Consider the following 12,497-nt stretch of genomic DNA (forward strand, 5'->3'; position numbering starts at 1 on the left):
TCACAGACAGGGTGGGCCTGTGAATCCTCAAAACCACTTAATGTTGCTGTAGTGCATCCGCTTGCATCTTGCTCATAGCGACAGGACGGTTTCGTATTTTTCCACTTAGACTGACAATAGTGAGTGAGCAGGGAGGACAGAACGTTTACTGTGCCAGATAAGGACTCTGGAGGAAAACCGACACCCGTTGGATCAATAAGGACCTCTGTCCAATGGAGCCATCTCGGCGTATAGTCGTATACAGTGTCAGTTCTAAAGAGTGGCTCATATCACTGAGGCCTGAGCTAAACATCTGATGGGTAACTCTGAAACGCTTAATTGAAAGCCAATAAAAACATCTCCCTCACTGCCTCCTCAGATCCTCCAGCAGATTAAAACTCACCAAACCCTCCCATGGAGCGCCACAGCACTAACATCTTAATTTCACACAAACGAGCCAGAATCAAAACACTCTGAAGGCTCTTGATCAATCGCAGCACCCTTCCCCACGTCACCCCCCCCCCACCCACGCACCCCAACCCAGCAAGCCATTACCACTTGATGCCAAGCACATTTTTTGGCACGCACCTAAAAGCTTTAGTGAAACCAGGCCCTTCCCCGAGAGAGAGAGAGAGAGAAAGAGAGAGAGAGAGAGAGAGAGAGAGAGAGAACCGCTCCAAGGCTCAGAGGGTTCCATCTCATGCACAGCACGCTTGGAAATGACACACCTAAGCCACAGCTCTGCAGGCACACTCTCTGTAGGGCCGCCACACACACACACACACATCCACACACACACACACACACACACACACACACACACACACACACACACACACACAGAGCCCCAGCAGAGAGAGACAGCAAGAAAGAGTGAGAGAGCGAGAGAGAGAGAGAGAGAGAGAATACGAGGGGCTGGGGCCACGGCAAGCCAGTAGAGAGCACGGCCACGCAGCTTCAGGTCCATCACACACTTAAGCAGCGCGCTCAGCGGAGCAGGGCAGAGGCTTTAATGCACAGCAAGAGGTCCTTTTGAAACGCAACCGTTGCCACCAAACGGCCCTAGACGGGGAAACGGTGAATTACAAATGTATGACTTCGCCACTTCAACTGTATAGGTCTATTGCAGAGCCAAGGGAGCAAGCAAAGGAGAGAGGGGAGGAAGAAGAGAACAGCCTCTGAAAATGGAAACATGGTAGCCATGGGTTTGACAGCCATGCTAGAAATACCTTCTCACACACATGGCAAACCCCAGTATTTATGAAAGCAGCAAATTACTCAAAGTTAAGTGGTTTCCACCCGATAAAGGGGAGGCCATCTCGCTTCACTTGCTCAGGCCCCCACCCCACGGCACTTCTCCCCAACTCTGTATTTATCAATTAGGGGCAAACCGCGACCATGACAAATGCATCCGCTGACATGACCACACGTCGGTAAACAAAACAAAGTCCCAACGACCTGAAACGAGCCAAGAATGACTAAATACAGGATGTCCCCGGCAGACAATGTAAATAGCCTATCGCTCCACTGTGACCACATCAGCAGGGGTGGGTGTGCATCCTGCCTGTCAGGCTGTCACTATGATTTGAGGCTTGTAGCGTTGGCACATCACTTCAATTAACAGAGAGGAGCTGGCAGAGGACCCCACCCCCGTCCACCCTTTCCCTCTGCCCACAGATTAAAATCACTGTGCAGCGAACTGACACAATTCAATCACAAATAACGGGGGCAAGAATTATTAACTCTGCTCTAAATTATAGTGATTATGACCGAGGGCTGTAATTGCAAGTCTGCATAATTATCAGGTTGATGTGTATTGGTGAATCCTGCCGTTAAAATAGCAGTGTTTGTGTACCAAAAACTGTGACTAGACATCACGACGACAACTCTAAATGATAGCAATGATTGTGAAATTGAGAGCTTAACACTAGGGTCAGGACTGAGGCATTGGGCCCATAATAGCCCCTACAAAAGCAACAGACTGCACAGTGTACAACAGGAGGTTTAGATTGGGATAAAGCCACTTACTTCATAGGCTTGAACAGTGCCTGGCCGTAGTTCTGGAATGTCATGATGAGCTTCAGCTGCGTGCCTCCGGACTTCATGGCTGCCGGAACAGGACAAGGGAACATCAGCTTCCGCAATCAGGAAAATGTACCACAAATACGAGACAGACTGAGACTGACCAACTTTCCTCCCTAACTGAGATCCAATAAAATGTCACCTCATTATGAGGAGAAAATGAGAGCCCATAAACTGTCTGATTACTAACTGACACATTAGGAAGGACATTGAGGGCATTTGGGACTTAACTCTCAGGGAAAGGCCTGATAAGGTAGTAGTTAAAAGGCCATTTGGCAGAATATGGTGCAAAAGATAAGGTAGAATTCTTCCCAGTGTGTGTCAGATGTCTGCATTTTACAAAGAGGCATTTTCCAGTATTCTAACTTTCACTGTGTGATGGGGGGTGGAGTGGGGGGGGGGGAAAATGTAAAAACAAGTTCAAGTCTCAGAGACAGGAAGATCTTACCAGCTCCATATCAACCCAAGCTTTATATGAATGAGTTATACTTTTACATATGATATGTCTTTTATTCTTTAATGGCTTTGTCCTCAATCAGGTTATTAATCCAGATTTGTCAATATTAAGGTCTCTGTGCCGATCCTACTCTGCTCATATGGCTTACCCACACTGGTGATTCTTTGAGACACAAGGTCTTTGAGCATGGCATCGATGACCGGGTTGTGGCGGGAGTAGAGCTCATATCGGTTTATTCCAATGTGGAAGCGCAGCCAGTTTGGATAGGCATCTGCTGACAGCTCTCCATTTTGAGTGTATTCACCCTCCTTGCCTTGAGTATGCCTTTGGGGGGAAAATAAAGCACATGACAGTCTAAGACAGGGACTGAGAGGAGCAGGGAGCAGTGGCTGGGCATGATGTTGCCCACAGCAGCTGTCTTGTGCTTACAGTGACTTGAATCAGATATGTGAAAACAATGCTACATCAGAGGGGGAGTCTAGTGTAGGGTGCAACAATACAATACAGGCTACTGAAAAAAAAGTTTGTGGTGCACTATACAAGAGGTTAACAGGAGGGGATTTCTAAATTCCAATTTGGATACTACTGTGACATTTCAAAGGAAGGAACACTGAATTCAAATATGTTGACTACAAGGTCGTCCAGTTCAAAAAGTTCAGGAGCTTATCAGTGGGCCTGATGTAAAATGTCTCCAAAAATTACATAACATGGACCTAACCTAACTCTAACCAATTTGAGCTTCCATGTAAATGAGATAATAGTAAAATAATTTTGTATGCTCAAAATCTAAATGTAGTTGTCTGAAATTATTTTGAATACTGTAAGCCCTCTTCTTACAAATGTCAACAAAAACATCTGAAACGAGGTTCAAATACCATTCTTGGTTTTCAGAAGCTTTCGGGTCAAATCTTATGTCCGTGTTGACGTTGAATAACGTGTCTTCGTCTGTCAGTGTCGGCAAAGGTCTTTTGTAGAGATGGTGTTCATACAACGCAGAAAGTCGAGAACCTTTGACAGGTACATTCTTGCTTCTGTTTGCGTCCCCGATAAATTGTTTCTTGCCTTCACTGTTTTGTGCGAAATGTTCAAGTCTTTTGAGAGCCTCTGTTTTATCGCCCGCGGCTGTTATTTTTTCCAGTGAATGTGAGGACAGATTGGAGCTAGGCTCGTTACTGAAGTCTTGAAGTATTCGCAAAGTATGCTTATTAGGCCAGCCCGAATCTGGTCCCGACCTGGGTCGATGTTTGCCCCAGTTCTGAGGCTCCTCGCTCGGTCGGTGAGGGCAGGAACAGGCGGCGTTGCTCCGTCGCTCCAGTTTGGGTAATAAGTCTATCATAATATGCATCGAGCATGCTATGAGGAACACCATGAGGATCAAAACTCGAAATTTACGAAAGAGTATCATCTTCATAGTGTCCTGTTCGATTAGAATAATAAGAGCAAAAACGAAGAGACACACTACATCGCAAAAGGTGTACACCACGCTGACCGCTAATTTCAAAAGGTATATATTAACGTTATCATGTTCATTTGCCAGCTTTGTAAGATATAAGAGCACGGCTTGCTTTTTAAAATACAATTGTCCGTTTCTAATGCCGATTCACTTATCTTCTCTTGGCGGTTTAAAACAATAAAATCGGATCATGTCGCCAGGTGTAGCCTACTAGGTTGACCAGGCACGGGCCAGTGGCGAACCTGTGCATGCAGCATTCAAAAATATCTCCTCGCCCTGAGAAAGAACCACAAATTCAGAGAGGTGATACTTTCGCGACGTTCATGCCTCAAAAGTGGCGACGTTCTTTCTGCACGCGCTTTGGAGAGACAATGTGGATTTATCCACAATGATGCGTGTTCGCCAGATCCTCAACGGAGCGGTCCATCCTCGGATCTGCAGCGCACAAACCTCCTGTCCACATCATCTGAGCACTAAGAAGACATTTGAAGCCAGCAACTTGTGCTCCATGGCATAACAGATGTGTCGTAAAAGGTGTTTTCCAATTTCTGTCAGAGTATCAGTCGTTCACATAGAAACGTTGTTCTTGAGGATCCTCCAATAGCCCAGACTTGGAAGCACAATATAAAACCAATCAACGTGCGCAGAAGACGAAGAGAAAGTGATGCACCAGGCTCCTTCCGTCGGGCAAAGTGTACATTTCTAGATACTCAAGCCACGATTCCGCACAGCGATCACAACCACTACGACGAAAGAATGCTATTTCTGACAAGTGCAACAAGATTTGTTGGTCGGTCTAGAAGCTACACCTAGGCGTAGACTTGAGGAAATAGTTGTGTAGAGTGCGAGAGCTGTGGTGGGTGTGTTATATGTCATGGTGAAGGCAGCGGCGCAGAGCTTCTAAATCCAACCTTGCTTAGCGTCACAGGAACGAGATTGGCTGAGTCTTCGCAGTCACTGACAATGGCTTTGAAAAGCAGCAATCAGAGCAGGGCAGAAGACTCGCTCTGCAGATTCTGTTTGCACAGCAAGAGGGCGTCTTGCCCTTGCGCGCCCTGTGATGCTGGACAACCTGTGCATTATAAACAAATGCTGTTGATAATCAGCAGATTCGAACTGTATGGATTTTAACGTAAAATTCCTTAATGTCCCTCCTAATACATATACCCTGACAATCCCAGTGAAGGCTACTCAGAATGGTGGTAGCTCACAAGGGGGATTTACTGACCTTTTCCAGGGGCTATTTGGGGGCTTTCCCCTTCATAGGCTGTCAGTGTTCTTGGGTTACACCATTGTAGCCCGGTAATATTACATTTGCTACATATATCTCTGATAGGTAACACAAAAGTCCTATTTACAACGACATACTACATTGTAATAAGTTAATTTACCCTATTACCCCACCCCATTCAAGTATAGCCTAACATAGTATGTCATGGACCAAGGACCTCCAGTCTTTAAGTATATTATTTTATAGTTATAAAACAGTGGCATGTTTTAGTTTAGTATTTAACATGGCATCTTATAACAGACTGTTGTGGCATATTGCAAAAGGATATCTGTAATGCACCAATAGAAGTAGCCAATGTCACTGTAATACTATGGATTTAAATGTCATCGTGTCAGGTTATGTCAGGAAATGTCATCCGCTATGACATTTTTAATGAACTCATTATATCAGTCTGAAAAGGACTGAAGTGGAGTCTTTCCATAATCCCCCAAATTCTAAACAGTCGAACATATATTTAGCTCTAACCCAGTCCATAGCCTAGTCTGCTTGCAAATCGTTACAGCCAGCTGGAGCGGTATTGAACAAACGTGCCGGGGGGAACTAATGATAACCATTACTCATTACAGTGTGCTCTACAACGGGTAGACTCTGTCAATGTGGTCGTAAATTGCCAACTCTGTTTTGTGACTGGCCAAGCGATGATAATGACCCTTTGAACATCCTTAGCTAGCTGAATGAGATGCTGGTGTATCAATAGCCAGTGGGAATATAGAGTGTGTATGTCTACACCTCTATGAATTACGTGGACGTGGGATGACACGGGCTAAGATGTGGCTTAGGCTTTCCACTGAGCGGTTGTAAACCAGTCATCCAGTTATCACAAAATGCCCTATCTACCTAAATGTCAAGTGACAGATTTAGTGACCGTTACCAAGTGACTACTGATTCTGTAGATTACAGAGAAAGATCGAGAGAAATACATACAAAGAGACACAGAGAAAGCCCATTGTGAACACAATGCTATCATTACACGCTAAATGATTTGATGCTGTGTGAGTTGGGGGAGGTGGCACTTGTGATCACCAGTGGTGTTTGATGGCAATGATACAGACACATGAGCCAACACCAGCCTTGTCGGGGCTCTTGTGTAGCGCACACACAATAGACCATTCTGGACAACTCGTTGCCTGGGGTGGTGGCTTTGATAAATGAGCATTGATTTCAACAAGGGTTAAATTCCACTGTGGGTTAGTGGGCTAGCACCCAAAGTCTATAGCTCGTATGGGCCTTAGCCACGCCATGCCTTAGCCTTCAGTCACAGTCACATTAATATCTCGCCCCAGCCCGAGGCTCAGTGAATCAGTGGCTAGTAGATAGATAGATAGATAGATAGATAGATAGATAGATACTTTATTGATCCCCAGGGGAAATTAAAGATAATGCACAGTGACCACAGTAAACGTATGTGTCAACTGTACCCACTTGCCTCTGACCCTGGCACGCACCACAGGGAAGCGCACAAGCCCGTCCGGCAGCTTCTGCCCAGACCACGGCTAAATTTGCCGAGCCTTGCATTACGGCCAAAGCACTGAGTCAACGCGAAGGCCACACCGCTTCATCTCTCTCGTTGGCCAGCGGGATGGCAACTGTGTGTGGAAGGGATGGGGGGAGAAAGAGAGAGAGAGCTGGGGAAGAGAGAGTGGGGTTCCAGGCCCCCTCAGACGGGCAAAGGCAACGGAGGATTTGTTCCTTTCAAAGCGCTGACTGCAGCAGGGGCTGTAAATAAGGCTGAATAGATTTATGGGCCTCTCCAGCGCGTCTCAGCCTTAGGTATCAGGGCATACCATTAGATACAGTCTTGTGGACAGAGATAGGGGATTATTCTCCAGATAGATATAGCGATAGCAGATATAGATAGGGTCATACCGCGAAAGCATGGCCCGACAACCCTATTTATTATGAAGTCAGAGATGTATGCCGCAGGCCTGGCCCTACTGGAGATAGGGAACGAGCAGCCGCAGCCACCCTCGCGCCTCCACATGGAGAGTGTGGTCAAATTGAAATGAAAATGAGAAACGGGAGCAAAGGCTGCCATGCAGACATCAGATGTGCCAATGCTCTGGCACAGTTAGTGTTTGAGGGGGGGGGGGGGGTAGCTAAAAAAGTCGTCCGTCCTTAATGATCTATTAAAAAGCTTTGTGAGTTCCCCAGGCTTAAAATGGGGTACCACTTAGTTTGTGGATGACTCTGGGGTAATAACCTTGATACTGTGCCAGAGTGGCGGAGGATTTCTGCTGATTAGGCCAGACTTGTTACCCACCCAAACTCTATTTTCTCCACGAAGCCATTTTATTCCTTAAGCACCAAACATTTAGAGAGTGTTCAACTGCCACCCGAGAGCTAAATCGGCGCAGGTCGGATCTTGTGTGTGACCACCAGGGCCGGGGCAAAATATTCACCGAACAAAACTCATTTATCTGCAGTGTAGCACGGAGCATCTGATGATGAGGCTGCCGGAGCAAATGGATCTAACAGATAACACTGCCCTCCGATGCCCTCTGTGTGTGTGCTGTATGGATGGGCTATTATTCCACTCTGCATACAACAGCACTCCCCACATATTACTTGTGCCCATCGTAGTGCGCATTCGTATTCCCTTCACATGCCTGCACTGAACGTGTGCTATCTTCTGCTAATTTTGAAAGTAGAATTAGCTGATTTAATCAAGTAAAGGCCCTACTTTTTTATCAAATCAGCCGGGCCAGCATCATGGCCAGGAGGCGTGAATGTGCCGCTTTTCGACAGTACATGCCTCGTTAACCAGGAGTTCAAAATAAGTGTGAGCTCTATTCAGTGGAGATTTTCTGTTTTGTTCACATTTAAATGTTTTAAAAGGAGAGAGTTTTGACCTGTAAAACCTATTCTCATGTTCAATTCATAGTGATAGCCCAAAGCTAAATATTACAGTTAAATGAAAGTTATTCATTTATGAAATGTTGTTTGCACAACAATAGTCGGTTAAATACATATAGATGACTAATGTGAAAATTGTATTAAATGTTTCTCCACCTATTTCATGAGACAATATAGAGATATAAACTGAAAATTCTCCATTGAAAGACTGAAAAATGCATGGTCTGAAATAACATTGTACCCTTTTTTTCTAGCTGTGCTGTGCTTCTATCCTATACCAGATGCTGCTGCGGCTCGATCTCAATCGGATGTTTGAGGACGCGCCATGTTCACAGTGTGAGATGCTCGCTGCTGGTGCAGTCCCAGGGGCTGACGAGGGCCATCCAGGCCGTGCAGCTGGAGGAGCTGGCGGAGGTGCGAAACAGAGGCTCCGTGTGGGGAATGGAGGTGCCGTGGCCGGCAGCGATGAGGCAGGGAGCTTAAAATAAGCTAGCTAGCGTTGCGAAAGATCTGTTTGCTTCTGTGTTTTTTTCCCTCACTCCCTCTCTCACTCTGCCTCCCTCCCCCTCTCAATTGATTCCATCCATCTCTTCTCTCTCTCTCCCACACTGACTGTCTTTTTCTATTTATACCACGTCTGGTCACCTACAGTCTATATGGCGCGCTTGGTGAAGTGGAAGCGGAAAAGTTGCTTAACCATTGGGGAGAGTGTTGTTTGTGCCGCGTCTCCTCCAGCCCTGTTGTGATTGGCTGGTGGGCCCCTCCTGTATCCCATAATGACAGGGACGGCGGGTGAGCCTACATTAGGCCGAGAGTTTTTTGATGGACAACAGGTTGTGGTCCCTGGTGTTTCGTCACAACACAGCCGTGTGTGTGGTTTTTAATATGCGTTCCGAGCTCTCTGGCTGACTAGGGATGATTATGGAAACGACCTCCTTACCCCGTCAAAATAACAGTCATCAGTGACCGCATGTTTGTTATTCTGGGTGCGCCCTCCACATCACTAGAAAGTGATAGGCATCACTTTTCGCCAGATACAACATGCATAATAAACAGATGGAAGAATTACGATTAATTTCAAGACCGAACAGAATACTCAGTGTGCATCTCACAACAACAGCAGGGGAGGGAAAATGCACCATTTCCTAAATGAAAACCATCCGTTTTTTTTTTTTTTTTTTTTTTTTTAAATGCGTCTCGAACCAGCCATTTTAGCCCTCCGCGCTTCTCCTGTAATTATGGTCATGGTTAATGGTCTTATCTGACGCTGCCTAGTATTTCAGTGCGTGAGTGACTCACCCAGCAGTTATGGGATGGCGTGGCGAAGAGGCCCTCCTCCCATGAATTCACCTTTATTTACTTTTTCTTTCCCCCCTGGAAATAACCTTGGCCGCGACTTCCTCTCACCTGCAGTAGGAGAAATCAAACTTAATGGCTGAGGATGGCTGTTTTGACTGTTCATTTTTAGCCATGTAGTATAGATACTGTGGCGCTCGCCAGACTGGGCAGGCGCAGTGGCAGATGTCTCTGCTACTTGCAATGCATGTTTGCTTATTTTTGGTGAGATTTATGCTATGTGCAGTGTTGTAGAAAAAAGTGTAATAAACATTTTTACTTTTCTGTTAATAATGCCTCTTACTTATCTGGCTTTGCCATCATGACTAATAGACATATTGCTGCTTGCACCAAAAATAAACTGTAGAAATAGATTATACATTAAACACAGTGAAGAAATGATACTGAAGACTCAGATATAAGCAGAGTGATAATTCCTTCACTCCATTGTTATAGGAGTCACTCCACCATAGGAGTCAGAGCCTTTGCAACCCACACTGATCCTGTCATCTCGTAACCATCCGAACAGCTTTGCGCCGTCGTTTTGAGCAACACACCAGCAGCCCACAGTCTTCCCTGAAGGTTTCCCCCAGCTCACAGCCCCAGGCCTCCTGTACTGCAATTATGCCGAATGCTGAGTCGGCACGTTAAAGAGTACCCTTTCCAGTGCGTTATAAGTCACAACACACACACACACACACACGCACACACACACGGCGTGCTGGCAGCGGCAGGTGGTGGTAGTGCTTGCCGAAGCCTTCATTACCAGCCCTGGCTGTCTGGCTTTAAAAATGTCTCCGTAGCACCGTTTCTGACACCCCAAAAACACTAGCAGTTGCATAAACATAAGGTTATGGAGCTATGATGCCCCCGAATTAGCCCTAGATTGGTGCTCTGCCGTTGCCAGGGGGAAGCTGTCAGGTCTCAGCAACACAGTAAAAGCTCTGGTGGTGGTGGCGCGTGTGTGTGTGTGTGGGGGGGGCACATCTCTCAGAGCTCACAGTGGGTGGTGACATCCCCATGACAGAGGGAGAGGTGAAACACATATAGGAGCGGCTGTGTGCAGTGAAACGGCTGGGTAAACTTACACTGTTGAGAGACTGAGACTGAATGTTCTTCTCACAAATTAGGGCCCCTGAGTCCTGTGCTGTTTAGAGAGAGAGAGAAAGAGGGAGAGAGAGAGAGAGAGAGAGAGCTAATTTTGGATGGGAGACATGTTTATGAATACAGCCTTAATTTTAAAATGGAGAGGTCATCTGTTTGACTGAGCTATGCCTACTCACATGTGATAACAATCTGCATTTGGCTGTGGAAATCTTATTGCATCTCAATTATTGACTTGACTGTAGGCCACTGCTCACAGCTCACTGTTTATAAAGGCTGATTCCAACTGTCAAGTGACATACTGTTGAATGGTTGAAGCCATTTTTTGACAAAGGATTATATTGTTATGGGATGTTACTGCTTCAAAAGACCTGTGAAGCATGTTAGGGTGTATTTTCGGTAACACTCAAACACACAAATACACCCATTTATAAATGTTCTAAATAAAACAAGTTTGAGCATGAAATTACATTATCACGTTAAATATGTCAGCACAAACATGCAGAAGCAGGGTGGTACCTCCCATCTAATCTGCTTAGCAGAGAGAAAGACTCTGTGACCTGCTTGTTGCACTGAAACAGTGAACTTCTCACATGCTAATTTTCAGATAGTCTTGTTTTCTGGTCCAGTGGCCTAAAAACATAATAACAGAGTTATTTATGACATACGACTGCACAGCCTTGCACCTTGGCTATGTGTCCCTTCCCTGTTCACGGAGAGATGAGGTTGAGTCAGGATAATAATATTGCCAACCATATAATTACCTCATAAGTGTCCAAAATGCAATCTCCATGCCATTTACCCAACTACAAGTGCGTCCCTGTCTTCTGAGAGAGGGGCCCAAAACTGCTGGGTAATTCAGACGCGCGGTTGGACGTGTGGGCGAGCGCGAGTAAGGTGAGGCTGCGGTCCGGTGAGCCGATCTGGCGCGGGGGCGTGGGATCCGTCATCGGCCTCACAAAGGGACAGTGTGCTCGCAGAGCGGCCACCAAAACAAGCTTTTCCATCTAATCTCAAATGCTGTTGGCCAGGGGCTGTGGGCAGCTGAGGGCAATCAGAGTTTGGGGTGTAGTGTTCGCATAGCTGTACTGTATGTGTGTGTGTGTGTGTGTGTCTAAGAGAGAGAGAGAGGGAGGGTAAGACAGGGTAAGACAGAGCGAGGGTATGTGGATCCCACACATGCTGCATTAAACGGCAGCAATAATGGCTTTCCTCGTGGTATAGTTCTCTCTGGTCCGGGGAAGTGGGGTGACCTTTCGGGCTTCCATGGCAGGTACTTTCCCCGAGGCTAAACAGAGGCTCTGTATTGTGGCGGCGGCCCTCCTCCGCCGGGCACAAAAGAGTGCATTGAGCGGCCGGGGCCAGAGGCTCTGTTCGTCTCCCTCTAGCTGCTCAGGTGTCATGGATGCTGACAAGAAAATCCTCCCTATTGCTACCTGCACTCTTTCTCCATTTCTCCTGCTCCATGCACTTGTGTGTGTGTGTGTGTGTGTGTGTGTGTCTGTGTGTGTCAGGGGGAAGCAGGACTCTTGTGTCTATATGTCTTTGAATGGTAGAGCTTTGTGTTGTGTGTGTGTGACTTTTCTGTGTGAGTGTTGGTGCATCTATCCGTGTGTGAGTTGTTGTGCATTGCGTGCATGTGTGTGTGTGTGTGTGAGTGCTAGAATGTGTATGTGTGTGAGAGTGCTAGAATGTGTATGTGTATGTGTGTGTGTGTGTGTGTGAGTGCTTGAATGTGTATGTGCGTGTATGTGTGAGTGCTAGAATGTGTATGTGTGTGAGTGCTAGAATGTGTATGTGTGTGTGTGTGTGTGTGAGTGTGTAGTGGTGGGGGCTCATCAGAAAGAGAGAGAGAGAGAGGGAAAAGAGGTTGCATCAGCTGCCTGAGGATAGATTAAAAGGACGGCGGCAAAACAGACTGTTTTTGTCAAAAGTTGTCATGC

At 46.3% G+C, this 12,497-nt stretch overlaps 1 protein-coding gene across 1 annotated transcript in view; it reads right to left on the reverse strand.

The window, feature by feature from the left end:
- The window catches only part of fam20cb (FAM20C golgi associated secretory pathway kinase b), a 43,583-nt gene extending 38,717 nt beyond the window's left edge, over nt 1–4,866 (reverse strand). Inside the window, exons 1-3 of the mRNA XM_048233639.1 lie at nt 3,394–4,866; nt 2,667–2,842; nt 2,008–2,086 (exon numbers count right to left, since the gene is read on the reverse strand). Of these exons, the coding sequence (XP_048089596.1) occupies nt 2,008–2,086; nt 2,667–2,842; nt 3,394–3,929 (791 nt within the window). The 5' untranslated portion in view covers nt 3,930–4,866. The remainder of the gene's footprint in view (nt 1–2,007; nt 2,087–2,666; nt 2,843–3,393) is intronic.
- Nucleotides 4,867–12,497: the final 7,631 nt, after the last annotated feature.

The sequence above is a fragment of the Alosa alosa genome, chromosome 22 (genome assembly GCF_017589495.1).
Source record: "Alosa alosa isolate M-15738 ecotype Scorff River chromosome 22, AALO_Geno_1.1, whole genome shotgun sequence".
NCBI lineage: Eukaryota > Metazoa > Chordata > Actinopteri > Clupeiformes > Clupeidae > Alosa > Alosa alosa.